The sequence below is a fragment of the Diachasmimorpha longicaudata genome, chromosome 14, assembly GCF_034640455.1.
Source record: "Diachasmimorpha longicaudata isolate KC_UGA_2023 chromosome 14, iyDiaLong2, whole genome shotgun sequence".
Classification (NCBI taxonomy): domain Eukaryota; kingdom Metazoa; phylum Arthropoda; class Insecta; order Hymenoptera; family Braconidae; genus Diachasmimorpha; species Diachasmimorpha longicaudata.
In genome coordinates, this window is record NC_087238.1 from 5,194,350 (window position 1) to 5,220,160 (window position 25,811).

At 38.3% G+C, this 25,811-nt stretch overlaps 4 protein-coding genes and 1 long non-coding RNA gene across 19 annotated transcripts; 3 read left to right on the forward strand and 2 right to left on the reverse strand.

The window, feature by feature from the left end:
- The first annotated feature begins 73 nt into the window (after positions 1–73).
- On the forward strand, positions 74–9,050 carry LOC135169245 (uncharacterized). Of its 12 annotated transcripts, XR_010300177.1 has the most exons (6): positions 177–410; positions 487–942; positions 1,680–2,067; positions 2,138–2,894; positions 2,964–3,140; positions 4,883–9,050. It is a non-coding gene; the product is annotated as an uncharacterized LOC135169245 (long non-coding RNA). The 12 variants fall into 12 exon arrangements; XR_010300174.1 differs by lacking the exon at positions 1,680–2,067 and having other exon boundaries at positions 274–410; positions 2,961–3,140; XR_010300172.1 differs by lacking the exon at positions 1,680–2,067 and having other exon boundaries at positions 274–410.
- LOC135169239 (PHD finger protein 20) lies at positions 6,919–14,385 on the reverse strand. Of its 3 annotated transcripts, none has more exons than XM_064134033.1 (9): positions 13,916–14,385; positions 12,762–13,165; positions 12,526–12,660; positions 11,960–11,995; positions 11,162–11,262; positions 10,885–10,970; positions 9,839–10,353; positions 9,402–9,718; positions 6,919–9,050 (listed from the first exon to the last, which is right to left on the reverse strand). In XM_064134033.1, the coding sequence occupies exons 2-9, from the start codon at positions 13,139–13,141 to the stop codon at positions 7,192–7,194; spliced, it is 3,429 nt and encodes a 1,142-aa protein (XP_063990103.1). In that variant the 5' UTR covers positions 13,142–13,165; positions 13,916–14,385; the 3' UTR covers positions 6,919–7,191. The 3 variants fall into 3 exon arrangements, with proteins under 3 accessions (XP_063990103.1, XP_063990104.1, XP_063990105.1); XM_064134034.1 differs by lacking the exon at positions 13,916–14,385 and adding an exon at positions 13,590–13,892; XM_064134035.1 differs by lacking the exon at positions 11,960–11,995.
- A 417-nt stretch (positions 14,386–14,802) lies between these two features.
- LOC135169244 (large ribosomal subunit protein P1) lies at positions 14,803–16,455 on the forward strand. Its single transcript, XM_064134045.1, has 4 exons — positions 14,803–15,005; positions 15,587–15,737; positions 16,057–16,161; positions 16,359–16,455. The coding sequence occupies exons 1-4, from the start codon at positions 14,934–14,936 to the stop codon at positions 16,370–16,372; spliced, it is 342 nt and encodes a 113-aa protein (XP_063990115.1). The 5' UTR covers positions 14,803–14,933; the 3' UTR covers positions 16,373–16,455.
- A 310-nt stretch (positions 16,456–16,765) lies between these two features.
- LOC135169242 (rab GTPase-binding effector protein 1) lies at positions 16,766–20,721 on the forward strand. 2 transcript variants are annotated; one of them, XM_064134043.1, is made up of 5 exons: positions 16,766–17,231; positions 17,828–17,938; positions 18,060–18,493; positions 18,706–19,716; positions 19,804–20,721. In XM_064134043.1, the coding sequence occupies exons 1-5, from the start codon at positions 17,186–17,188 to the stop codon at positions 19,969–19,971; spliced, it is 1,770 nt and encodes a 589-aa protein (XP_063990113.1). In that variant the 5' UTR covers positions 16,766–17,185; the 3' UTR covers positions 19,972–20,721. The 2 variants fall into 2 exon arrangements, with proteins under 2 accessions (XP_063990113.1, XP_063990112.1); XM_064134042.1 differs by having other exon boundaries at positions 16,768–17,231; positions 18,060–18,505.
- Positions 20,722–20,754: 33 nt separating this feature from the next.
- On the reverse strand, positions 20,755–25,611 carry LOC135169243 (amyloid protein-binding protein 2). Its single transcript, XM_064134044.1, has 3 exons — positions 25,157–25,611; positions 24,460–24,573; positions 20,755–24,333 (listed from the first exon to the last, which is right to left on the reverse strand). The coding sequence occupies exons 1-3, from the start codon at positions 25,310–25,312 to the stop codon at positions 22,840–22,842; spliced, it is 1,764 nt and encodes a 587-aa protein (XP_063990114.1). The 5' UTR covers positions 25,313–25,611; the 3' UTR covers positions 20,755–22,839.
- Positions 25,612–25,811: the final 200 nt, after the last annotated feature.

Below are 25,811 nucleotides of genomic sequence, written 5' to 3' on the forward strand. Positions count from 1 at the left end.
GCGCTCGGTTCGTGGCGAGCGGCCGGTGTCGAGGTTAGGAGAAATGATGCCGTGGCAGCACTGGCGGTGGAGTGTTTTGGCATGTTGGTGCTATTGGTTCCTTCAAAAGCGCGAGCAGCCACACGTGAGCCAGGAGGGTCAGGAGGGGGGAGGGAAATAGGAACTGGACTTTTTGAACGAAACTAGCTGGCACCACTTGACAGTTCAGTTAATTATTCATCAATTTGTTTATTAATTTTTTTTTTTGGAGATTAGAAAAGTCAGTTGAGTATTATCAAATAATTTTTTTTTTCAAATCGATACGTCCCCCATGGAAAAACCCAGTTCTGTAATCGACGGTGTCATTAGCCAATCGAGGCAAATGATTGAGAGCGAAGAGCATCACCAGGGGACACGTGGATGCCCACCAGGTATAAACCCACGAATATATTTTCAGCTTTATCGATTAGGTAATCACTGATATAAATCGCTCATTGTCGACATTAGTTCAGTCGTGTGTTTGAGATTACTGGGAAACTATCTACAATCATGACCTACCAGCACAAAGACTCATGCAAATGTTCATTGACTTATGTAAGTGGTGATTCAGAAGAAATACGAGAATAAGGATGGAAAATGCTGAAGCTAAATGCTGGATCCTCCCGAAAGTCGTCATTATGAATAACGATATTGGATGCTGATGTGAATGTAATGATGAAAAGCTGGTGGAAGGGACGAGGAGGAAGAGAGGAATGGAAGTGGCAATCTGTGGTAGGAGACATGTAGGACGGGTGACAGAGAGAAATTGTAAGAGGTTATGCGACGCGAGGGACGAAGGAGAGGAAGAGCACAGATAACTCAACATCAGCAGGCCGCCTAAGCGGATATCGCTACACGGATATAAAAAACAACAAAAGTGCATCTCCAACAGCAAGATGGCCGCTCGCTTCACTGACACTCAAGGTTATACCTCTGCCCACAGTTCAGTGACTATCTATTCCGGATTTTATTTATTATTTACAATGAACGAAACTGCACTCGTACGATTGTGGGATCAAAGCTCATGAACAAATTCCCAATGTATTTTTCTATTACTTCCCATGTTTTCCTCACTTTTCTCTAGATTTTTCTTATTGTTCCCCGGGTCAATAACAATTTTTTACGCTTCCAAAATTATAGAAAATTGGAATTTTTTTTTTGAGTGGAGAAGAGAAAAACAGCCCTCGTAAAAAAATGTAAATCCTCTCGAGAGAAGTTAGTCATTATCAATCTGATTCGAGACAATCATTATCAACTTGCAGTCATTGGCTCGAGTGGGAATTACTTCTCTGATCCTAGCAGTTCTTGTCGATCAATGAGTCCAACCTTTGATCCCGTCTTGTGTCACTGTCCCAAGTATAAGCAAAAAATAATTAGACTCATAGATAAACTAAAAAAACCACAATGTTCTAGACTTTTTACCTCTGAAGACGCACCGGACTTGACATACACCGAACGAATATATAAATATCTTAGATTAGAAAATTGATACATAATCGAGAACTGTATAACACATCCGTTTTTTAAAATCAGAATATTTATATGAAAGTGTAAATGACCACATGTATAGGCCACCACGATAAACTAGTTTTTTACCATTTTCACGTAGGAAAAATGTTAACAACTAATGCCTGAGTGAAAGCAATTTTTTAAATATACAGGCCATAGCTAACCGGTCCCGGAAGGGTACACTAAGTCTTTTGCGTCGCTGTGGGTCACCGGGTAATCGAACGACCGGGTAATATAACAACGTGTACACAAGCGGATGATACGGTTTTATACGCAATAGCTGTTACTCCTTGTTTTCAATGACACCGCTCCACGGATTTACCTTCCCCACGTTCAAGAATAAGAAGTGTCGAATATCAAGGGAGGGAGATATATGAGGAAAAATTAGTTGGGGTAGATGTTTGGTTCCTGCGGCTGTACCAACGATTGGATGAATGCCATTGAACGCGGATTCGAGCAGAGGGTCCTATTTTTAATTTCACCGGTGCTCACGACAGTCGTAAATCACTTTCCCCTCTTTGGGATTCACCAAAAAAATTGGTTTTCAATTTTTTGAAATTTCCAAAATTCAGCTTTAATATCTAGGCTTAATATTCATTGCTATTTTTAGAGGCATGCGAATGCAGTTGGTATGGAGAGTTTCGAGAGATCAACAACAGCTTAATGCGCCGCGATGCATTTGAGCGTCGCTGTGTCTCAAGGCCGAGGCGTCCGAGAGCGAGAGCTAAGGACGCTCGGTTTGCAACTTCGTGAATGCCCCCCCCATCCCTCTCACTCTACTGAAAACACAGTACAACGGGGCAACTGGCCGACTCAACTCGGACCTGCATTTATTATGAACACCAATGCAAAAAGAGAGATTTTTTTTTTCCTTCGGGGAGACATTCACCCAGAACTCAATTTACGTTTCGTATATGTGTCCACTGAAATTCCGAGTTATACGCAGTTTGTGGATAGTTAAAATTCCGACAATTTTTTCATAAGAATTATGTTAATATTCCCAGTAGTGAATTATTTAAAGATATTAGGAGAGAGTACACCAGTCTCGGGCGTCGTATATACAGTAATAAAGATCGATGTGCAGATTATTTTGTAAGAGGAAGGCGAACATTTTATTTTCAGTTCGTAGGAGGCGTTCCCTCTGAGGGGCTTAACTTAAGACAAAAAACTAAACGTTTTTTTATATTAAAAAAACTATAAAACTCTGGGAAAAATTACGCCGGATTTTGCGAAAATTTCTGATAGTTCATATGCGAAGCTTCAAATACTCTCGCCTAGACCATCTGTTTTAACGTAATTCGCAGATCAACTCATCCTCCACTTCAAACTCCCACAACCTTGAGGTATAACATTCGCCACATTCTCCGGTAATTCATTGCACTGCAAAAATCTATATTACATGCAGTTGAAAAATTCAATAACAAGAACGTAAGAAGTTTCAGAGATGAAGTTGTAATCTTTTCAACTTCAGATGAACTCTACAAGCCAGCGAAAAGCCTCGGTATTGATCTAGAGAAGCCGTCGGCGGGTGCTCTTGAACCCCGCGGGTCTTGATTTCGCCTGGAGTTTACGATCCACCCAGCGTAAACGGAATTGTTAGAGTCAACAATGCGGTGGGTGAATAATTTATTTGAAAAATCGACAAGTTTTCCAATGGTTATACAAATTAGGGCTAAAATTGTTAAGATTTTTATCAACCCCCTAATCGATGAGTTCTCTTTTTCATTGGCAATTTCTGCGTCAGTTTCATACGACTTTCGTCCATGTCGTTGACCTAAAAATGTCAAAGTGATCGATACCACCTTTTTCCATGTAGCATATGAACTTTTCAGAGGAGAATTAATTTATAAATATCACTTTCCACCCCGAAGAGATGATGAATCAGACTACTAAATAATGTTGTGGAAACTCATCCATAATGTTGAGGAAATAACACAGTTGGAACATCCCCCCGATATTCGATGAAAAACTAGAGAAATTCTGTACAAAAAAACCGCGTTGCAGGCAATGTTGTTCTCTCTCCAACGTCTATATGTCTGGAAGTATCAATGAAGGTTTTTGCACGTCTGTTGTCATAGAAACCGAGGCAACTTCTCCCATCTGCGTGTCGCTCTCTTCCTCGATGTAATGGTGGAATTGTGTTCGTAAAAGGCCTTGAGCGCCAATATTCTGTCCATGTGGAGAAATCGAGGGGATGTTGATGTTTTGAAAGATGAAGTTGGTGTACAAACCACCCTTTTACATGGCACAAATTAAATCTATATTTCTGTACCCTATAATATCCCAGACGTTGGTGGACTAAATATTTCATTTATAAAAAGAACCTTCTGCAAGGCTCCGTCAGCATCAATCAGACACCATGCTAATGCATTCATCAGTTACTCACAGAATCCCACAATCAATCACTCCCAATTTCGCGAATTTCTGGCTGTGGCAATGTGCCTAACTAATACAAACAGCCATGTAAAAAGGTGGTGAGGGGTTGGTGCGAGGGAGGATAACGTTGACGAAGGAGTGGCGTCTGTGTCTACGACCTTGCTGCGACCCCAGTCAAGGTCGAGTCTTCCCAGTCCTCTCTGCGTACGCAAGTCCTTGGTTAATACATCCACTAGATTCCAAGGTCAATGTCACGGAACAGACAGTTTTGATTCATTTGGAATTCATCGACCTCTTCTCCTTGTCCACCTCCCCCGGACGAAATCATTAATTTTTATTCCCATTGACACAGAGGATTGAGAAGTTTGAATATTGGTGAGGCTACTCTAATCAGACCTGCACAGCCAACGAAGTGATTAAGTTTTCCCTGGGTTTATTGCAATATTAATTAAGAATGCGGTAACAAAAACTATAAAATCAGAGGGTAATTTTACCAGATTGCATTCTTTGTGTTTATTGCAATAAAAAAAGAGTTCACCCTTTGTATTATTCATCTGAATAGCTGTACTCCTTTGATCTCCATTCCAGGAGAATGGATTCTAAAGCTACAGCGGAATTGGGTGGAAGATAACATATGGCAGAAATAAAACATGACAATGGCATTGACACTGGAGAGTGATAAGAGTGTGTTATCAGCCTGGGTTATCGCGCTTACCGATGAATTCGCTAAGCGCAACCTTGGGAATTGTAGGCATTCGAAAAATCACAAGTTCAACACAATTCAACACGTGATATTTTTTTCTGGGATGTGGGGAGCAATGATAAGCCCGATATTTATGATTTTTTTAGAAATATACTATTTCTGTGGTTGAATACATTAAGAGATTTTTAATATTAATATCTGATCACAGCCATAATTTTTAAATTCTTTAATTCACACTGTGAGAGGTATTTTAATTTGCTATTTCTCGTTATGCAGAATGAAATTCTGATTAGGTGAGGATCTGGGGGATGAGATAGTGATGTCACCTTTAGGTGAAAGAGAAAGATGTTTTCTTGTACGAAATAAAAAAGTAACAATGAAGAATGAAATAGCGGCAAGTCAATCCGCCCAATGGATATCTACGAGTAGACAGACTACAGACTCGTCACTCATGCGATCGATGGAGCTCCCTCTTCACCGTCCGGTTATGCCGCTGTTTTCATTGTATGTATTTCTTCTGTGTCTATATTTATACACAGTTAGTTGCAAAAATATACAAGACACAGCCTCGGATCTGCTGCGACCTCCCTCAGGGTCAAAAGCCTAGGTCGGGAGTGAACGAGTTATTAGATTTTTATTTCTCCATTCGAAAAAAAATTATGTTCTACATTCCAATTTCGACTAATCCATTTTGATTATATCAGATTACAACTGCAAATGACTTCTTCAAGGAATAGTGAAAAATGTAACTGTTTTAATGGTATTCCAAACGTACATGACAACTATAAAAATTTCCTCAATATCAACAAGAAACTTTCGCGAATGTACGTGCAATTCAGTCCCCAAAATCCACCTTTCTGACCCACATAAAACAAGATCAGACACGTGTAAGATGTCTATGTAATCACAAATGTACATACATTTCACGAGCAACGGACTTTCTTCCTGGGGGCCAATTACGTATCTACTTTCACCAGAAAAAAAAATTCACCGTGTCCATTAGGATGGCCCATAAGTGAAGGAAATCGAATTTCACCCTGCCTATTCGTGGTACACATAGCTAAAAATATCAGGATCATATGTGAATTTTTTCGGATTTTTAAAAACATTTTTAGAGGTTGCGCCAACTGGTTTAATTTCTTATGGACTTTTACACGTGACGGACAGACCAAATGCAATAATAATTTTTTTTAAATACAATGACTCGACCTTTCGTTATGAACTCTCGTACACTTTCCGGCAGAAAGGCTAAGAGTAAGATAAGATTTTTCTCCCAACAAAAAAACGATTTGTTATTAAAATAAAAATCGTAATTTCTGTTCAATTTAGGGATTTTCGGTGGTGTCTACGACTCTTCGGGAGTTTTCGATATTCTTCTCGATTCGGTTAGATGATCATTGAACTATCTGACTATCATTTAGCGGAAAGAAATTTTTTTTTTTGCAAATGCAATGTGGTGAAAAACAGGAAAGAAAATTGTCAAATTTTCGTGTAGAGACAGGTGTCCGACTCATCCGGTGCTTTTATGGCGGTCGTATACAGTGAAATGGAACCCAGGCAAAAAAATTTGGCCTGCCGGACTGACCTTTCCTGAAAAGGAACCGAACCCTTAGTGCGTTAAGCTGGTTATAGGATATAATTTCATTTCGAATATGAAGATCTCTCAATTATTTATATTTTTATTACAAAATAAACATTGTTAATTTAATCAATTTACAGAAATTTCAACAAAATTTGAATCGTAAAAATAGGTTAATTCTAAATTGATTTTTGATGTTTCGTAAATGTCGGAAGAAAGCCCCTTAGGTACTACCTGGATGACACCCGAAGCACCACCTGCGGTCATTCCTACTACCTGACACGGGACCGTCATTGAGGGTATTTAACTTCTACCTAATTTTTATAACCCTTAACTGCCAGTAGGTCAGACATTTTACTTCAACTTTAAACGCTTCTCGCAACCACTACAATTTGTTTAAATTTTTTTTGGAAAATTTCCTTGGGTAGTCTATTAATGGAAGAATCATTTTCCGGGATAGGCTCTCAAACATTAGGGGATCCGAAAAAATGGGCCATCCTAGTGTCCATGTACAACTGCACAACTCTCCGTTTTTTCATTAGTTTCATCAGACTGTTGTCCTTGTAATTGTCACGAAAATTTGTTAATGAAATAGCAATTATAGGGAGGATCACGGTGGTTTGCACTATTTCCTTACCCTTCCGTTCTTTAAAGGTGGGTTGTATTGATGCGAAAGGGGTTTCAGTAAGAGACGAAGGAGAGGGGTTGGTAAAAGACCGGTAAGATCATACAATCTGGCACCACCCAATTTAATTTAATTTAATACATAGTCTCTCTGTTACTAAAGAATGAAAAGGAAGTTGCCGTTATATTACAGGATAAATTTTTCTAATGCTAGGTATAAGTATATACTATTGTACCCTTTTTTATATAAAAACGAAAACTTCGTTCGATTATTCAAAGGTGTTTCACAACTTATAATAATTCCGTTTATTTTATCCGTCTTGACGATTTGTATTTTATTAGTTTTAGTCCTTATAAGGCAAATGATCTTCACAAGAAACAATTAACACTGAGTAGCCAATTTTTGAATTGTCTTTAGATCTCTCAACAGCATTTGTATTGTTTCTTTATCACGTACTGGCACATCAGCAGATGGTACTTCATAGTTAGCTTCCATTGCTTCCAAAGCATCAACTTGTGCCTCTACTTCCATCAATTTCGCGTCCAGATGATTCTGAAAATGCTCAATATGCTCCAGCAGCCTGAGTCTGCATTCATAAGAATCGATGGGCGCTTCAGGCTCTGGTATAACTGGATGGGCCTGTTTGGCAGCCTCAAAAGACATATCAGGTTTTACCTCCTCCTTCACTTCGCATCTGGTCAAGGCATCCAACAAAATATGTCCCTCAGTCTTTCCCTCCTCCGTTTTACATCCTTTCGCATCGTTTCCTTGATTACCTATCATAGAATTATTGTCCTCCTCAAGAATCTTCATAAGTTCCGAATCGGAAGCTATTGATTGTCCTTCATTCTCATCCTTCCCAGCTTTATCATCAATCGTATCTTCATTTTTCACTTTAGGTTCAACAAAAACGTCCTCAACCACGGTTTTAGGAACGATAACTTCCATAATCGGGACAGGATTCAAATTAACATCTGCAATCTCTGATTTCTCCCAATTGTTCGCCCACAAGTAGAGCTTAGGATGATCCTTCTTCTGCGCTACATTTATTTTAACCCTTAGACTATGTAGGGTCTCCTGGATGTAGATTAGCGCCCCAACCAGGTCCCAAGACCTCTTCAGCATCGATCTCCCTTTGTTTATTAGCTCGACATCCCTCGTTCTATTCTCCAGAATCTCCAATTTTCCTTCTTTTATCCAGTCCTGATCGTGGCTGTACTTCATAGAGGACCTCCCTCTCCAAGGATTCCTGCAGATATAGCATACGTACTTTTCGGGAACATCTCGCTCTCGCTCGATAGCACTGCAGTGGCCATGCTGCCAGCACAGGCATAATTCACACTGTACCATCAAACCGTCCTCCTCAGTTATTCCACACGTACAATTTATTATCTCTTCTCTCTCAAGTTGTTCGACTTTCACTAATTCACCATTCACTTCTATCATCTCACCTTCACCGTTACTCTGACTATTCTCGTCACTTTTTGGATCGGATTTCCTCCGACTGTATCTGTAAACGAGTCCAGCAGGCCCTTCAGCATCCAGAGCGCTGTCATCGAGATCCGCATACTCGTCGGTGAGCTCTTGCATCCCCTTGGATTTCCTGCTTCTCGTAGGAACGTCAGAACTGTATTCTGATAATTGTCGTTTCCTCTGGCCCTTCAATTTATCGAAATTATTTGATTCGTCCAGGGATTTTGATCGATCGGTTCGCTGTGGGTCAGTTCCACTTGGCCTCACAGGGAGCAGAGTTTTGATACCCACTTGAGTTTTTTCCTCTCGAATTTTCATGTTGAAGAGAGCACCTGGGGACATAGCTCCCATTTCCGTCTTCTGGACGACATCATCAGTGGCATCCATCTCGAAATTTGACATTGGTGACATCACGTCGAGCTTTGAATCCTCACGGGGTGTGTTTCCATCGATACTCACGGAGTCTTGAACTGGAACAGCCAGTGGGGACATTGAGGAGATCGGGTGAGTGGGCCTTTCCGGCAGGGATCTGCGTTTATCAATGGTTTTCTTAGGCGGCATGTCCTGGATGGACTCCCCAATGGTCCGGGCGTACGCTAGATCCGCTACGTTAGGAGTGGAACCCACGTATTGAGAGTATTCTTTGTGATAGTGCTTTATATGCATCTGGAGGAGATTCTCCTTGCGGAAGGTCTTCGCGCAACCTTCGATAGGACACTTGAACGCACCGTCTTCCATCTCCACCCGGAGGCCTCCCACGAACACCGCTAATAAACATTTAATTACATTTTTTACTTTGTTAAAGCTAACTTTTACTCCATTCGCTTGAATTGCCATTAATTAATTCATCATTGGGATTCGTAATTCATTTACTAAATTCAATAAATCGATTCAATTAAGTCCACCCAGTAATTAATTGGAATAATTTTAAGATCAAAATAAAAACCATCAAGTTATTTAGTTTGATGTTTCAATATTTGACTTACAATAAATGACTCCTTGCAGCGGAAAAAAATGATAAGTCTTATGAGTGCTGTTTCATTTTCAGTTTTTGAGGGAATTTTTCTTTGATAACTTTTTTTTTGGTCAAATTTACCCACTATTTGAAGCACACTCACCACTTGGATCACTCGGTGTGGCAACGCCAGAAGTATTAAGAAGCGCTGGGGAGTATGGTGAATTGCCGGGGCTGAGTAAAAGATTTTCAGAACTTACAGTGGCACTAGGGCTAGTTTTAGCTTTCGGCATAAGCGTTTTGATCTTCTTCGGGGTGTCCACAGGACTCTCAGATTTAACCGCATTATTTCTCCCTCCGGACTTTTTCCTCCGGTGAATGCAGAAATCAAACATGTCGGTGTTGTAATGCATCTGACCCTGGCCCTCGAAGAAGGTTTTCAGGTCACTTCGGGATCTAAATTTTTTTCCAGATGATTTGCTGCAATGGGAGACATCATGATATTAAAATAAATAAATCGAACAATAGTATATCGGGCGTCTAGCGAGTAAAGTATTGTCTGACTTTATGATAGAATAATGAACACTCGCGACAACTCACTGAACGAAGAGAACGTCCCACTTGCCAGCAGAATTGCCTGTTTTTCTCTGTACAAAGTGTTTCTGCCAACCAGCTGGTAATCTTTTATCAGGAACAATAACAGACCGTCTACTGCCATCAGTAGTGAAGGCTTCGATTCCTTGAGGCTCTCCATTCACCCACTCGGGTCCCGGATCTTCCTCAAAATCATGATCAACGTCCATGACCTTAGGAAACTCTGTTTGCTTCTTTTTCTTGGAAAAGTTCTTAGCTTTCCTAGGACTTGGAAAGCCTTTGAGCATTTCTGGCCCCGAATCGGAACTCGGGGCCACTCCATTGGGCTCAAGAACGTCAGGTTCTTGCTCTGGAGCGTCAGGCATACCTTCTTTCTTCAAAAGCCCTTCCTTATCTGGTCTTGTGCGTTTTCTACTATTGAATAACTCTGTCACTGTGTGCTTTCGTTTTTTGTCTCTTCTTTCTTGTTTACTTCCGATGTACGTTTCGGATTCCATCGGTAACCGATCTTGTGTACTTGACTAGATTCATTGAAAAAGAACACCAGAATTAGCTGCTTACGTCAATGTATTTATATTTTATGCAGCTGAATTCTTGGTTAAGTTAAATCATTTTTAATAATAGAAAAATCAAAGAGAATCTCCAAATAAAAAAATTATAGTCTTAAAAGTCATTCATATCTTAACAAAAGTAATACCTGCCACCCCGGACTGATCAAATGTGAAGTACCAAAAAAGAAATTAGTCTAATGGGAAACAAAATAAAAACGACTGGTTTGAAATTAGGATGAGAGTGGTATTACTTATATATTTAGGATGAGCGATGAGTTAGGATATACTAACAAGTGTACAACTTAACAAATTCAAAGACACATAGGAAGTTCAATCACAAGTACGGTATGATCCTACATTTCCCCTCAACTCTTTACCTTCTTTCGGGCACAAAACATAAAAACTAATCGACACTGTACAAGTATTAATGACACTAAACATTGAACTTAACCAGAACTAAAGTCAATATGCCCTCCAACATAACCTCAACCATAATCTCACCTTCTCCACTGCGCCAGCAATTTTAGTCATTTTCGATGAGCGAACGACTCTAGCATAACCATCGTCGAATAAAACATCGTAACGATCTGAAAGTAACAAGAAATTGACTCGTATCTCTTGGTAATTATCAATCAAACTGCGAAGCTTATTGAGTTTATTTATAGGAGGGTGAAACGTCAAGCGACTGAGAGGCAACTGTTGTATGATTTACATAGGTTGTCTCGCTTGCACTTATTTGAGGGATCAATGGGTACGGATGAGGCTAGGTCTAGCTTACCGTTGCCCAAGACTGCTTTTACTGTGGCTGGATACTTTCGGCCATCTGCCCATGTTGCGAGGATGCGTTCTCCTGTTGAAAAACCTCGAGGTTTTGAATCTCTGGAATTTAGAGATTGCGAATGGGTTAAAATTTTACTCATGAAAAATTCAAAAGTAGAGTGAATTATTTTCTTTCGAAAGCCTCCGAAAAACCAGTCTTCAACAATGATAACTTCTAAATATATAACGAATAGTGATAATTAATGAAAAATAATTTGGATTTTAGGTGAACTATTCACTTTCTTCAACTCAGTAACGAAGTGGTAAACCGCAGCTTAAAGATAAGCTGATTTATCTCTCAGTCGACTTTTTTTAAAGAATATCTCGAAATCTGAGGGAGATAGCGAAATTTTCATAGCTTCTATAATACATTTGTTGTAGGACTCAATTCGCTCCACAAAAAAATTAATAATAAAAGGACTCCTGTCCTCCCTAGGATCCAAGAGCTATTCATCAAGAGGTGGGTAATAGTCACACGTGATTTATCAGGGTTTACTGCTTCGTTGCTGGATTGTTTTGCAACTCTATCAATAAATTCATAACTTCATTCATTCGCTTAACCCATTTCCATGCAGGTAAAATTAAATAATAAACACATCAACATGATAAATAAAGGCATCTGCAGTGTCAAAATTACAGTACGATCTCCCCTTAAACCAAACTGAGGTATGTGGAAAGACAGAAAACATAAACACTCAATTTACTGGTAATTCATCCTAATTCTAGTAAATTAACGTATAATTCATTCAACACTTACGGAGTTGCAATGACCCAATCGAGTTTCGCTTGTTCGCTTTTTATTGATAAATGAAAACAAAAAAAGGTACAAAGAATGAATAGTCGAATGATATTCGCAACTTGGAAGATGTGCATAAATTAACAATATATTTAATTCAGCAGTGAAAAAGAGGGTGGGGATCAGATTTTGTTTTTTTTGGTGGATCCAAAAATTTAACCAAATCTGAAATTCGTGGAATGGAACAAATAATATGAAAATCAAAATTAAAAATATACACGGATATATATATGATTTTTCTTCCACATAAAATACCTATTACTATGCGATTCACTAGGAACCAATGGGACTAGACCATGATTATGAAAAAATGTAGCCATCGTTTGGTGCTACGGCTAATGAAATTTCATTAATTTTTTTCATTAATTTTTTAAAAGGATCGGCACATAGTTGTAAATAAATTGTTCTCTCCATATAGTTTGCGAGGTATCAATGAAATGAATGTACCTGGAATAATTCGACTATCTCCTCACCGACGTTCTCCAGCACTCTTGCTAAAATTGTTTAAATAAATCTTCCATAATTACCTCGGTTGCATTTGAAGTACTCTGAGCCTAGGGCTGTCCATGGGGATCCACTCATCAAATCTCGAGTTCCATTTATCAAAATGAATCAATACTTCTTGATCCTCCCAGTCTATTTCTACTACTCGGGCTGCATACCTGAGTGAATATTAAGTAATCTGAATAAATTGTTGCTCTAGATGGGCCTTTTGTTGACGAAAGAAGACGCACAGAAGGACGTAAGCTTAAAATCCACATACCACTGATCATTAAAATCCTTAGCTTCAAGTTTGGCCCCCGGAAAAAATTTAAGATCCCCCTTGGTGACGACTTTAGGTTTTTTTATGTTTTCCGTATTCCTTTGGTTTTTAATCTCCCCTAGAATCTGTGTTTTGGAGGCGGGGGCTGGCTCGGCAGGTGGTGTTTCTTTTACTTCGATTCTCTTCAATTTTTCCTCTATGCGGTTCAACAAGGTCGTCTCCTCAAGCTGCGCAAATACGTCATTGTCGTCTTGGGAAGAGGTGCCCTCCGAGTGATTAAGGGAGTCCGCTGAGGAGGTTGGTCTTGACGAATTGCAGGCTTCCCCGCAACTGTCGTTGTATCCCATCGAGTCCGACTGCATTGTCTCATCCACGTTCATCTTAGGGTTGATGTCAAGATCTTCCTGAGGGTAGACAATAATTTATTTGTTATTAATCTAGTTAGCCTTCTGGTTTACAGCAGAAGAGCTGAGTTTTCAATTTCAATTTAATTATTAAATTAAAGGGGTCTAGGTTTGCTTGAGTCATTTTAAAAAATGAACAATTGAACAAAAACAAAAATTTAATGCATATGGAATTTGATTAGTTGGAATTTCCCTCCAAAATATGAGGAATCCATCCTCTCTCCCCATCATCGCTCAACAGATTATTATTGTGCCCACGTTTGTCTCCGGCCATCCTATTCCTCACCGGTGTTCACATATCATTTTATCATCCCCTTTCAAGACACGAATTTCTTTCAAAATCCCTCTCACCTCAACCCCTCGAAAATCATCCACCACGACAAATAAACCGGGCGTGGATGACCCCGCACCCTCTAAATCTTACCTGACCCGCCCTTGAAATCTAACGCCGATTTATCCCATAAAAAGAACAATCACAATCTTTAACGCAACATTTACGCGCCATTCTCATGATTCTTGTTGGCACACGCGATCACCACGCAATTATTCGTCTTCGAACCCCCCACTCTAGATCCCCGGTCTCTCCGATGAACCGGGCTACTCCGAAGAAAAAAATTCTGAAAAACAAGTTCACGTGAGTATTTGCAATAAAACATCGAAAATTCATCGCGAGAGGAGTCGGAATAATTAACACTGGAGACACTTGGCACTTGGTTTTGTTACTTGTTCAGTGTTCCGACGATGACATACCCTTCCCAAATCATTGTCAGGTCTCTCATTCAACTGAAGCCGTTGCGAATAGTTGCTAAACTGTTGATAAACTTGGCAAATTAATTGTTCAATCTTTGAACATCTCCCAATGTCCGTATTTTCAGTGATTTTGCTCTGTTGCACTCATTCACTTGGATTTACGTTTCATCAGCACGAGGAACTAGACAGAACAGGCGCAACACTGAATCGATGAATTGCAAATGTTGGGGATAATCGAGAGTTCGAGATAGGTATATCGATCCCGGTGGAATTCTCCGCCTTTAGTTGGTCAACATTCCTTGGTGTTATTCTAATTTGCGACTTTTCCTGCAAACAACGGTTGGAATGCGATTGTCTGCGGTTATGTTTCAGGGGAATGTGGCATAGAATTGTTGAAAATATTTTTCTGAAAATTACTACGGAATTTCTCAGGACTAGGGGACGAGAAAACAAGTGTATGCTTTGCGATTCGTTACATAACATGAGAATGGGCGGCCATTGTAGTGAATTTTTTTTAAACTCGCTACTAACGTAGAGGGCGAGGCAGACGTTTTGTGGACGACATCTTTTCTGAAATTTCTCTGTACCAAAAAAAAATTGTTTCTTAGTTTAACGTTACCGTCCACAGCTTCAAATATTTCCGAAATCTTATGAAAAATAATTTCCTCTGAGTTATTTTTTTCGTAAAAATTTTGCTGAACAAATTTTGTGAATAAAATTTCCTTTCATGAAGAATCGTAAATATAAATTTTTATTTCGAATGTTAGTGCGTAAGTCTAGGGAGAAAAATAAACGTCTAGGGACCTTTGGGCGCTACTGGTAGTTCTATGCGACAGGGACAATCACTAGAGGCGCTCGCTCTCGAGAGTTCTTCCGGTGACGAAAGGCGTCTTCCTTCTTTTCCGTTTGGAGTTCAACCTTGCGTGCTTGTTCTCTCTTCGAGCTAAGGCCACATCGGCGACTTGCACATTTTTCAAAATCCATCCACAGGGTTTGATAATAAATAACGTTTGGCAACATGTCTACAAAGGCTGAACTCGCTTGCGTTTATTCCGCACTTCTTCTCACCGACGATGACATCGCAGTGACTGTAAGTGATTTTTGGAGTCATATATTTTTTTGTAGTTTTTATATATCAAGAGCTTCATCCCATTAATTGTAGTTTGTGATAGAGGAAATTCGCAATTGTTGTGGGAATTGAACTCAATTTGTTGAGAATAATACTGTTAATTAGGGGGGTCATGAGCATAGAGGGGGATTTTGGAGGTTAAAGAGGTTAGAAACAGGCTTGTAATTAGTCGTCCATTCGGATGAATTGTTTAAAGTATAAAAAATTGTTTGCTGTGTTTTGTAATCTTAGGATATTCCAAACAATATTAAGTCAATTCCAAAAGACGTGGGTTAAAATTGGCTAATTTTTTCCCAATGTTCATGGTTTGGAATAGACTGGGATGCAGACTCATTATCGATATATGAATTAACAACAAGTAATTATCTACCAAAAAATAGAAAGCCTGCACTCACGTTTCGTATGAAAGTGTAAAGAGTCGTAAAATTATGCTCGTCATCTTACTATTGATCTTTTCTATCATATTGAAATTGATTATCTCTCGGACCACGTTTTCCGTATCATGAATAATTTCAATGGTCTTTTCATTGTTTTATGATTAGGGTGAGAAAATTCAAACCATCCTGAAAGCTGCCAATGTCGATGTCGAGCCGTACTGGCCCGGTCTCTTCGCCAAGGCCCTCGAGGGTCTGAACGTGAAGGACCTCATCACCAACATTGGATCTGGAGTTGGAGCTGCTCCTGCTGGAGGTGGTACGTACCTATGCAATTTATTTTTCACCTCCTTCCATCCACCTGGTCAGTCCATCACACTGTTGATCAGGTCAGCGATAGTGAGGAAATTAAAGAAAGTGAGGAGTTGTCGGGTTTAAAATTATTCACGTTTAAACCTAGCTCATCAAGAGTTACATTTTTCCGCAAACAAGCTCTTTACGAATATCCAGGTGGTTCTGGGAATTTCTCCAGGAGAAACAATGGCTATCCATTGTGGTTAATTGCATAATTAATTAATAGATCTAATTTATTTGCGAATGATTGATTCCCTCAATACGTTTTATCATTGTCTTTACAGTTGCCGCTCCAGCTGCTGCAGCTGGCAGTGATGCCGCCCCAGCCAAAGAAGCTGAGAAGAAAAAAGAAGAACCAGAGGAGGAATCCGATGATGACATGGGCTTCGGTAATTGAACAACTCAGTTTCTCATTTATTTTCTTTTTATTATTCATTTTTCAATATTAGGATGATTATTCAAGCATGTATTAGCTACTGAAGTACCTCATGAGGAGAGATATTAAGAAATGACAATGACTTAATTTTTATTTTCAATTTTCACGTTGGTATGCCTTAATTTACGAATTAAATTTTTATGTTCACAGGTCTCTTTGACTAAGGGGGCACCCTGGACTGTGTGTCTTTTATATTGTGCATATTTTGTACGATAAAAAAACTGTAAAATAAAAAAAAATCAACAAATTTTGTCGTTATTTCAACCTTCTTATTTCATTTGATTTTCTTGAGCTGATAAAACTTATTGGAATTGAAAGATCACAATTTTTTTCCGTTGTGATAATTTGTAGGGGGAAATAGTCTGATTATTTCTAAGGAGAACATGTAGACTATCCTGTTCAGGGATTTTTTTTAATAATTAAAAAAATCGGGAAATGGAATTGTTCAAAAATCCCAGAGGACACCACCGTTGATTTAGAGCTACTGGTGGCCATCGTTCGGCAGTGGCAGCAGCGTCCTGCCTGTTCTACCTCTAGTCTATCCTCTTTCCTGAGAAGTGCCAACCAATTGCAACTCATACTCTACCGGTATAAATGATAATAACTCTCCTCTAACAGATCGATTCCATAAAAACCTTACTTTCCAACAAATTTTGAAAAACATCGATGTCATCATTAATTACATACGAGTAACCACCATTTGAGGTTTGGTCGTTCAACAAAAAAAAAATTGTTGCAGTTGTCATCATCGAGGAATTTATTGTTACCGAGGACAATAATTATAAAATCACGGTTACATCTCGGTATGACACATCATGTATCAATCGCTCTTCATTGACAAATAATTGGACAATGTGGTGCTACGCTGTTTGGCATTTGTGTGTTGTGATAAATTGTCAACTCGATCTATTTTCTTAGTTTGTCTAGTAATTTCTTCCACAAGGAAAAATTATAGTTCAGTGAAGTTAAAATTAGATATGGAGAATAATCGGGAAAATTATACTGGACTTGAAGACTCTAAAGGTACAAATCTTTCATTGTTTGGATCATTTGACAAACATAACCATAACAACATATTTATCATTATTCACTTAAAAGTAATTTTTCTCCTCGAGATGTTCATTAATTCTATGATTTATTATTTTGTTTTGTTGTAATTCTACCTTTACGCATTTTTTAATAATTTTTTCATACAGTCCTAGTCCTAGCTTATCGTTATTCAACTATTATCATGTAAACTTTGCGTTATTTTTTGTCTCGCGATTTGTTTTATCATTGTTATTGCGGTTTTTCTATCGATTTCACTGCTATTGTATGAGTTTCATGGTGCAGAAAGTGTGCAACAGACCGAAATATATTCCTATATTTATAACCTGATGTTGTTCATTTAAAAGCATTTCGTTTTCTTTGTATTTTCTCCTTGTTACCACCTCAATGTTCAATCCATATTGCACTGACTAATCAGTCTAAAATGAATATTTCTAATTCATCCGGAATTTAATTCGTACGCATATGAGCAAGATTGAAAAATAAAACTGCATTGTTTCTACACTAAAAATCAATATAATTTCGCACTATTGATAATAAAGTTATTCCATTGTTGAATATTTTTTAAACAGAGGTAGATATGAAATCAAAGGTTGAAAAGTTGGAGTTGGAGAATGCACACATGCGAGAGGAATTCAACGGCCAACGGGCAAAACTCAAAGAGTTATTTTTACAGAAAGAAGGTAAGCTAATGGAAATAAAGACTTGATTAATTCTAATAACAAAGCCAGTCCAGTAAAATTATACCCCTGGAACGTACCATTATCCTCCTGCGAAACCGAAAAAATAACGATACAATTGCAGAAGAGTTGAAAAAACGATTCAAAGAGACGGCAGATCTTCAAGAGGAAGTATCTAAACTCAGAAACGAGTTGGACGAAGCGAAGAGTCAGCTGGTGGTGGCCAATCTTCGGCTGGAGTCTGGCATCGATTTAGAGACGGAGAAAGCCCAACAGGAGATTGCATCACTCCAACAGGTGATTCAGGACACGATGGAGGAGTCCGCCTGCACACGTACACAATTGGAGAATGAAGTTCGAAAATTGAGAGTTTACATAACAAAGTTGGAGGAGGAAAATTCAATGATAAAGTCACAAATAGCTCGGGATATTCCTCAGGAAGGACCGCCAATTTCCTTGTCTCATGTCACTAAAACTTTAGCGAGAAAAGTTGCATCGCAGTTGGGTGCCGATGCTCTCTCTCTGGGTCCGGAGAATCTTGAGGAGAGCATGCGGAAGGTAAAAAAATACGTACGTATGCTTCAGACTGCACGCTCATTACATATTGCTTCCATTTGTTTTTATCAACAATTTAATCTCAGGCATAGATATTTACAATGTAATTTACAAAGAAGAGTAAAATTACATATTTGCAATAGCGAAAGAATCAGATGAGGTGATCATTTTGCATTGTTCACTTTTTAATCTAACAGGTTGGTAACTCATTCCAGGCTCAAGAAGATGCAGAAGTATTACGATCCCTTGTAGTTCCTCTCGAGGAAGAGATAAAAGCCCTGAAAGAGAAGCTTCGATCAACAGATGACGAGCTTCAAAAATACAAGGAACAGCAGCAGCAACAAATCCAAAGGCGTTTGGATCCTGAGAACGAGAACACTTGTGACATGTGTATTAATTACGAAGCTCAGCTCGTAAAGATGCAGACGACAGCTAAGGATCTCGAGAAACAATTACTGGATAGTGAGAAGGCTCTTCTGGCTCAGAGGGAGGAACTCTGCAAGGAAGTTGAATTCAGAAAAGGAATGGAGGAGAAGTGGAACGAGAAGAAGGAAGAGCATAAGATTAAGGTGACTGAGCTGACTGCTGCATCGCAGCTGGCCCAGCAAACACTCCAGGAATTGAAACAGCAGTTCATTCAAACACATCAGGCAGTGACCGAGGAATTACGAAAATTGACGAGAGGGAGGGAAGAAGTCCAGAGGCATTTGATGGAACTCCAAAGGGAGAATGAAATTCTTGTGGGGAAGTACAGCAAACATTCTGAACAGCTGCAGTCAGAGAGCATCAACATGCCAAATAACGTTGAAGAGCTGCATCTGAATCTTCTCACGATGAGGGAGGACTTGATTATGGCGCGGGTCGCTCAAGAAGTGGCCCAAGAGAAGGAATCAACATTGAGGTATGAAGTGGGCCTCCTCAGGGAGCAGATGATTGCCGAGAAGGAGATGAAGGTGCAGAGGCTCGAGCAGGAGTTGGGAGAGGCCTTGAAAGAAAAGGAAGAGGGGGAGAACACCATTGTTGAACTCAAACAGAGAGTGACAAATTTACAAAAGGTCCTGGATACTAGTGGCGAGGTGCAGAAGGACTTTGTGCGGCTGTCCCAATCTCTTCAGGTCCAATTGGAAAAAATTAGAGAATCCGGAAGTGAAGTGCGATGGCAGCATGAAGAAGATGTGGATGAATGTCCAGCTTGTCATGTAGCTTTCTCAATTGGAAAGAAAAGGGTAAGTAGTGGAATATTTTCTATAATTTCAATGGAACAATTATCAATAATACTAGGAATCAATTGTTTTTTTATTGTTTATTGGCAGGTACACTGTCGTCATTGTGGCCATATATTCTGCCAAAACTGCTTGACCCATGTTGTAAATAGTGGCCCCAAACAGAGACCATCACGTGTCTGTGGGGTTTGTCATACTTTACTTGTACCAGACACAGCCCCATACTTCAGTCAAGAGCCACCTCACACACCCGATTAAGGGCTTGTGCTGTTAAGATTGATAATAAATCTCATCGCTATTGGTTGATATTTTTTTAGATAGAATAAAGAAAATAATTTTTCCAAGCATACAACAAAATTGTGCAATCTTAACTTTGATTGTGACTTGAGACACATTTCCTAATACAAAATTAATAGTGGTTGTATTATAGAATTAATGTTTGTATTAAAGATGGGGGGATGATGATAATCCATGAAGATAATATCGGTTGGCGAGTGGTGAAACGCAGGTAATCATATGTATGAATATGAGGAACACGTTCGGGAATATTTGAAAACAATTATAAATACTGTAGTATTTACTTCAATTTTAGTTTTCACCACTTGGCTACGGAAATATATTTTAAGAACAATGAGGCAGTGAAAATATTGAACATAATTGTTGTGAAGTCCAGTGAAAGAAGTATTAATTGAGATCCATGCCCTTGGGGTTGAAATTCTGCAGAATATGAATATTTTTAAAAATTCTATCACATAATTTATGAAATTTCTGACGTATATGATAAGTCCAATTTACTATCACTCCCAACATTTTGACCCCAATTTCATGAATTTGAGATTATATTTTCCTCCCCTGCCATAAGATATTTCAAAACTGAATAGAAATTGTTTTTCTGCTAGTCTGATTAACTCCTTCTTCTCGATTTTTCTGTATATAATTCAAATTCTGTAATGACATTCGTGTTCATTGTAATTTGCTTCAGATATTAAAGCTTTTGAATTGAAATAACTGAATTGTTTTGGTACTTTAATATAAAAATAATTTGTTTTTAAAAACGTTGTATTTCTTCCATCACAATTTTTATTACATGCATTACGAATTTATTACATTTAAAATATGTTATTCATTTGTAATAGTACATATTTAACAATTTACCGCGATTTGTGATATAAACAGGTTACTTAATGCAATAAATCCTCTCACTGTCAGACTTTACTTTATGTAGAAAATTTAACATTATACAAACTAAAAGAATAACGACTCTAGGCATTCATACTAAGGGCTTTTATCTTTTTTCAGAATATCTCAACGTAAAAAATCCTGATGTGTCGTTTCGCAGTAGCTCTAGTCGATTTCGTGGTTTTCATTGTTTTTTCTTATTAAATTACAAATATACAACGTGAGAAAGAGGGAGAGAGAGAGAGAGAGAGAGTTGTGGAAACAGAATTATTCGCAATTATGAGGGAGTTGAGTAAAAAAAATTCGGCATAAAGTTCTTGAAATAGAACACTTCTATCCATTTCCCCCCAATTTCGCCACTGCATTAGTTAAAATGGCAATAGCTATGTGTAAATTTCAAGTATAAGTAATTACCTCAGCCTCTCAGTATCAGATGTTCTATCTCCAACTCCTCTTTGTCATTCTTATTTTATTATGCTTTTGTTTCCAATTTTATCATTGAAGAAGTGTCGATAATTTATCAGTTTTGTTGATAGTGCTTTAAAGATAGATTTAATTACAGAATTTTCCGGGAATTGGCTCGAGGAAAATGTCAATATCTCGTAATGCCTTAAGTATTAGTTGAACAGAGAGGCTTATCTTATCTTATCTTATATGCATTCATATAGCTTTTCATTTGCACTGGTAATAAGCCGTAAATTGCAGTGGAGTAAAATGGTGTCAATTCATCGTATTGAAAGACGCATGAAAATGATATCAGTTTGTACAATCATTTAAATAACAGAGAAAAATAGGCTTGATGAAGTGACAGAAGTGGAAAATTAAAGGGTTGTCAGTCAATCTGATAATGTATTAATTTTCAGTGCCTTTAGTCAACTTTTCTTTGTGCAATTTTGTGAAATATTTTTTAATAAAATGAGATATCTGTGATAATTAAGGAATTATTGTGGTGAGAGACAGTTATAGAGGAAAATATATAGAAATGACTTGAAATGAAAAAAAAATCCTAAATTTTCTCCTCAAACCACTTATCTAGAAAAATAATTTCCAAATTACAAAGATACAGAAATACAAAATTGTAATATTTTTTAATGAGTACAAGAGTCTCTGGGTATTGGACATGTGATTAAAAAATAAAACCTGATGTCTTTTAGAGGAAAGAGTTCTATTACAGAGACATTTCCACAGTTGAATGGAAAAGTTTTGAAATTTTTCATTACAGAATTCGAATGGGTGGTTTTGAATCTCCAGGTATATTACGAATTTTTCGTTATAATGCGTTACAACTCTATTAATTTGTTAGTTTATTTTCAACCTCCATGGAGACAATTATTCTATAATTACAATGGGTAAATAGATTACCGAGCTCTTAAAACAAAATATCCAATAATTACTGAGTAGAATTTGTACACAATGATTCAGTAACCAGCAGCAATAATTTCCAAGTGTTCGCGGATTATTAAACCAGTGATATTACCTATAATGCTGATATTGTAGTTAATTATGGAATTGTCTCAGAAATGAATGATTCCATGAAAAAACATAGGAGGGCATATACTCAAGGAGAAAAACATTTTGTACAAAAAGCGTCGTAGAATTGAGATAATTCCATAATTGAGTGGAAAAAATCTGCAATTTTTCTCTGAACTCACTCAAAAATCTATCCAATACCAAATTTCATTCGGTGATTTGAATTTCTGTGTTTTATTTATTTATTTTTTGCTTTGCGACATAATTAGTAACTTTGCCTATTTATCAGTTTGTATTTAACATTCGTGGAAATAATTATTCCCTAATAATCATTCGTCAACAATTTCTAGAGTTCAAAAAAGCAAAATATTCAAAAATTGTTGAGAAAAATGTGTTTACAATGACTCAGCAGTCTGTAACAGTTGTCCCCTGATGGCTGGGGGTAATTAAATCTGTGATACTTTACAATAAATTCAACTACATCGTGAAAAATGTGTCGATGACCTTTTGAATGGGTTCTGGACGCTTGTGGAGATCAATTGGCGGATCCTCGGACTCGGCGTGTTGGGTTCTGAGGTCTTTCCACCGATTGAGAATATCTTGATACTCTCGAACTTTGTCGAATTCCCCCGTCTCAATGTAAATGTGGAGGAGACCGCGATAGTCATACTCTAAACCGCTGTAGCTCTTCCCAAATAATTTCAGATTAATGGCAATGCTGCGATAATACAATAGCTCAGCATCTCTGTACCTCGTCATGTGGAAATTATAGAGAGATGCAAGGTGACCAATGCTCAAACCGACTTCGTAATCATCAGAACCCAGGAGTTCTTCTTTAATTTTTATAGCTTTCAAGTGCATTGCTTCAGCTTCATCAAATCTGCTCATACTCTGATATAATCTCCCTAAATTGCCATAGTGCTTTGCAGTCTGCACATTGCGTTCACCAAAAGCTGTTTGTGCCAGTTGCAGAGCAGACAAATGTAGATCCTCAGATTTCATCAATAAATCCTCCTCAGTTGTTAGTGCGGTGTCGAGTGCGATTTCCTCCAATATTAAAGCCTTAACACGTTTAGCACTGGCCAGCATGAGGTGCTCGTTCGGTAGCAATTTCTCCATTATCTCAATGCCTTTGGTGGCATGATCATTGGCAGGTGTGAATCTCCCAGAGCTGTAGTCCTGAACGTATAAAGCGTATGCAAGATCCTCGTGTGCTATTGCCACACGCAGATTCATTTTACCGAAAATTCTTTTCCTTATTTCTAGTGCAGTCTTGTAAACAGAAACACTGTTGACAATGCTATCATAATTCAACAAATAGAATCCATAATCGATCAGAACATCACTGTACTTTGGATGATCAATATCAAATACATCGCGAGCCAGATAGACAGCCTGACGAATGAGCAATCCAGCCTTTTGGAACTCGCGCTTGACTACACAGGATTTGGCCGCTTGTCTGAGAACATCTATAGTGATACGAGCTGGCAGGCTGGGTTTAAGTTCCTTCAGAGCAGCCACACTCCATCTGTACGCCTGATCGTATTCTCCCCTAATGAAAAATAACACACTGAATTCGGCATAAAGTGCAGCATGACTGAAGTCCTTGTAGCCAGCTACTTCGAGTTTCTTCACTGTTGCCAGTGCCAATTCGTGGGTCTCAGCTGCTCCCCTGAAGCTGCAGTACGCTGTCTGAGCGTGCAGCAACTTGTGACAACAGTCGAGAGTGCGACACAAGCTCTCAGGGGTCTCGTACTCCTGGCAGTTTGACATTATGCAGAGGTTCTTGCAAGCGTTTAAGGCTTCCTCACTCTCTACGTACCAACCACTGTCGCATAGAAAACTCCCCAGGCGAAGACCAAGGTTTATTACTTCCTTCTTGGCGTAGGGTTTCTTCAGGACTTCCAGACAGCATATGCTGTATGCGACGACTATATCGTTTGCTATTTTTGTGCCGTGGTCCATCAATGACTGGAAGAATTAGGAATCAAGTGCGAAGCTTGGATGAACATGATTATTTTTTATATTTCCTCACGTTACAGTTCGATAAAATCTTGGTACTGCATAATTACTGACTAAAACAATTAAATAACCAACCTGAAACATCTGCAACAAGTCAGTCCTCCTGTCTCTGACTTTGAGCATTCTCGTGAAAACGTCCATGTGCGTGAGTTCCTGTGACAGGAGGCAGAGTCTCTTCTCTTTGTACAGCTAAATTAAAAATATACTATGTAAAATGACAATAATACTAATAACTTTTTTAATTGTGGCATGAGTCAAGCACATAGACAAAAATTATCGTTCGACAGATCATATATAAACAAAGCAATAAACTTCATTTTTATTTTCTAACAATCATGAAAGTAAATCCAAGATGTTTGGTGAATAATAAACAGATTGTCTGCAGCCAGTGCTGCGTCATCTTTACAACAGTTGCACTGTATTTGTCAGATTATTGAAAGTTGACATTGTCTTCGAGACTTTGGAGTCCCATCAACAACATCAAAAACTATTATACCTACAATGGTGAATGGGCAATAAAAAATCCCAGGAAAATGAAATGATCTTTCAAGAAAATACAAATAATTATTCATCTTCCTTTTTTTGTTTAACTTGTCATGTATCAGGATCAGTGAAGCAATAAAAAAACCAAACAAATGTATTCCAATGAAAAGGTAAAAAAAATCGTAAACAGCAATAATCATTCCTCGTCGTTGGTTAATAAGTTTAACCCAAATGAAAAATAATTAATGGCTGTTACTCAATGATGTAGTAATTAATCATGCAAACGTACCTGACGATAAACATCGAAGAGCACATTATCTGGTAAATATGTCAGAGATTTTTTATAAGTGCCCAATCCTTTGGTCACTGAAATAACGCTCAATTCATAAAGTGTTTTTATTATATTAGCCCGCGACACAGCTTGTGAATCGCGTGCTTCAGCCATTTTATAACGACTAATCAGGAATGATTGATCTATTCCCCAATAACAATGTAAATTCCAACGGATCCACTCAATACATCAAACATATGCACTTGATGACTTTTTCACTTTCAATCCCCCCCGCCCCTTCTACACCATTGCGATGATACCACCGCAATCAACATCCCGTAGGACTCCGTCGGTCACTGGACGAACAAAAGAATGGAGAAACTTATGGTGAACAGAGGTGAGGAGGTTGAATACACGGGAGATAACTTTTATGGATAGAACTTGACAGGCAGCATATAATTCCGCAGTTTTTATGGAGGCGCTATTACTAGATTCTCACTAGACGTTAAGTTTAACCCACAATGTACTCAACCCCCGGGGGGTTGTAAACGGAAAAACTAACTAATGTACCTGATTGTAGACGGTTTGTACATAATTGTAGTGGTACTTATTTTGTTTGTAGCCCCGCGGATAATTAATAATGATCATTTTAATTTTGCAAACGATGTTGGTC

Bases quoted from the DNA above. Each gene is read 5' to 3' on its own strand.
- LOC135169239 (XM_064134033.1), bottom strand. From the start codon at position 13,141: ATGAACGTGGATGAGACAATGCAGTCGGACTCGATGGGATACAACGAC. The intron at 10,354-10,884 runs GTGAGATTATGG...CAATGAATCTAG, and splicing joins TTGCTGGCGCAGTGGAGAAG to TCAAGTACACAAGATCGGTT. The intron at 9,051-9,401 runs GTGAGTGTGCTT...AATGTTTATTAG, and splicing joins CACACCGAGTGATCCAAGTG to CGGTGTTCGTGGGAGGCCTC.
- LOC135169242 (XM_064134042.1), top strand. From the start codon at position 17,186: ATGGAGAATAATCGGGAAAATTATACTGGACTTGAAGACTCTAAAG. The intron at 18,506-18,705 runs GTACGTATGCTT...AACTCATTCCAG, and splicing joins TGCGGAAGGTAAAAAAATAC to GCTCAAGAAGATGCAGAAGT. The intron at 19,717-19,803 runs GTAAGTAGTGGA...GTTTATTGGCAG, and splicing joins TCTCAATTGGAAAGAAAAGG to GTACACTGTCGTCATTGTGG.
- LOC135169243 (XM_064134044.1), bottom strand. From the start codon at position 25,312: ATGGCTGAAGCACGCGATTCACAAGCTGTGTCGCGGGCTAATATAATA. The intron at 24,574-25,156 runs GTACGTTTGCAT...TTTTTAATTTAG, and splicing joins TCTTCGATGTTTATCGTCAG to CTGTACAAAGAGAAGAGACT. The intron at 24,334-24,459 runs GTTGGTTATTTA...TAATTCTTCCAG, and splicing joins ACTTGTTGCAGATGTTTCAG to TCATTGATGGACCACGGCAC.
- LOC135169244 (XM_064134045.1), top strand. From the start codon at position 14,934: ATGTCTACAAAGGCTGAACTCGCTTGCGTTTATTCCGCACTTCTTCTC. The intron at 15,006-15,586 runs GTAAGTGATTTT...TTTTATGATTAG, and splicing joins ACGATGACATCGCAGTGACT to GGTGAGAAAATTCAAACCAT. The intron at 15,738-16,056 runs GTACGTACCTAT...TTGTCTTTACAG, and splicing joins AGCTGCTCCTGCTGGAGGTG to TTGCCGCTCCAGCTGCTGCA.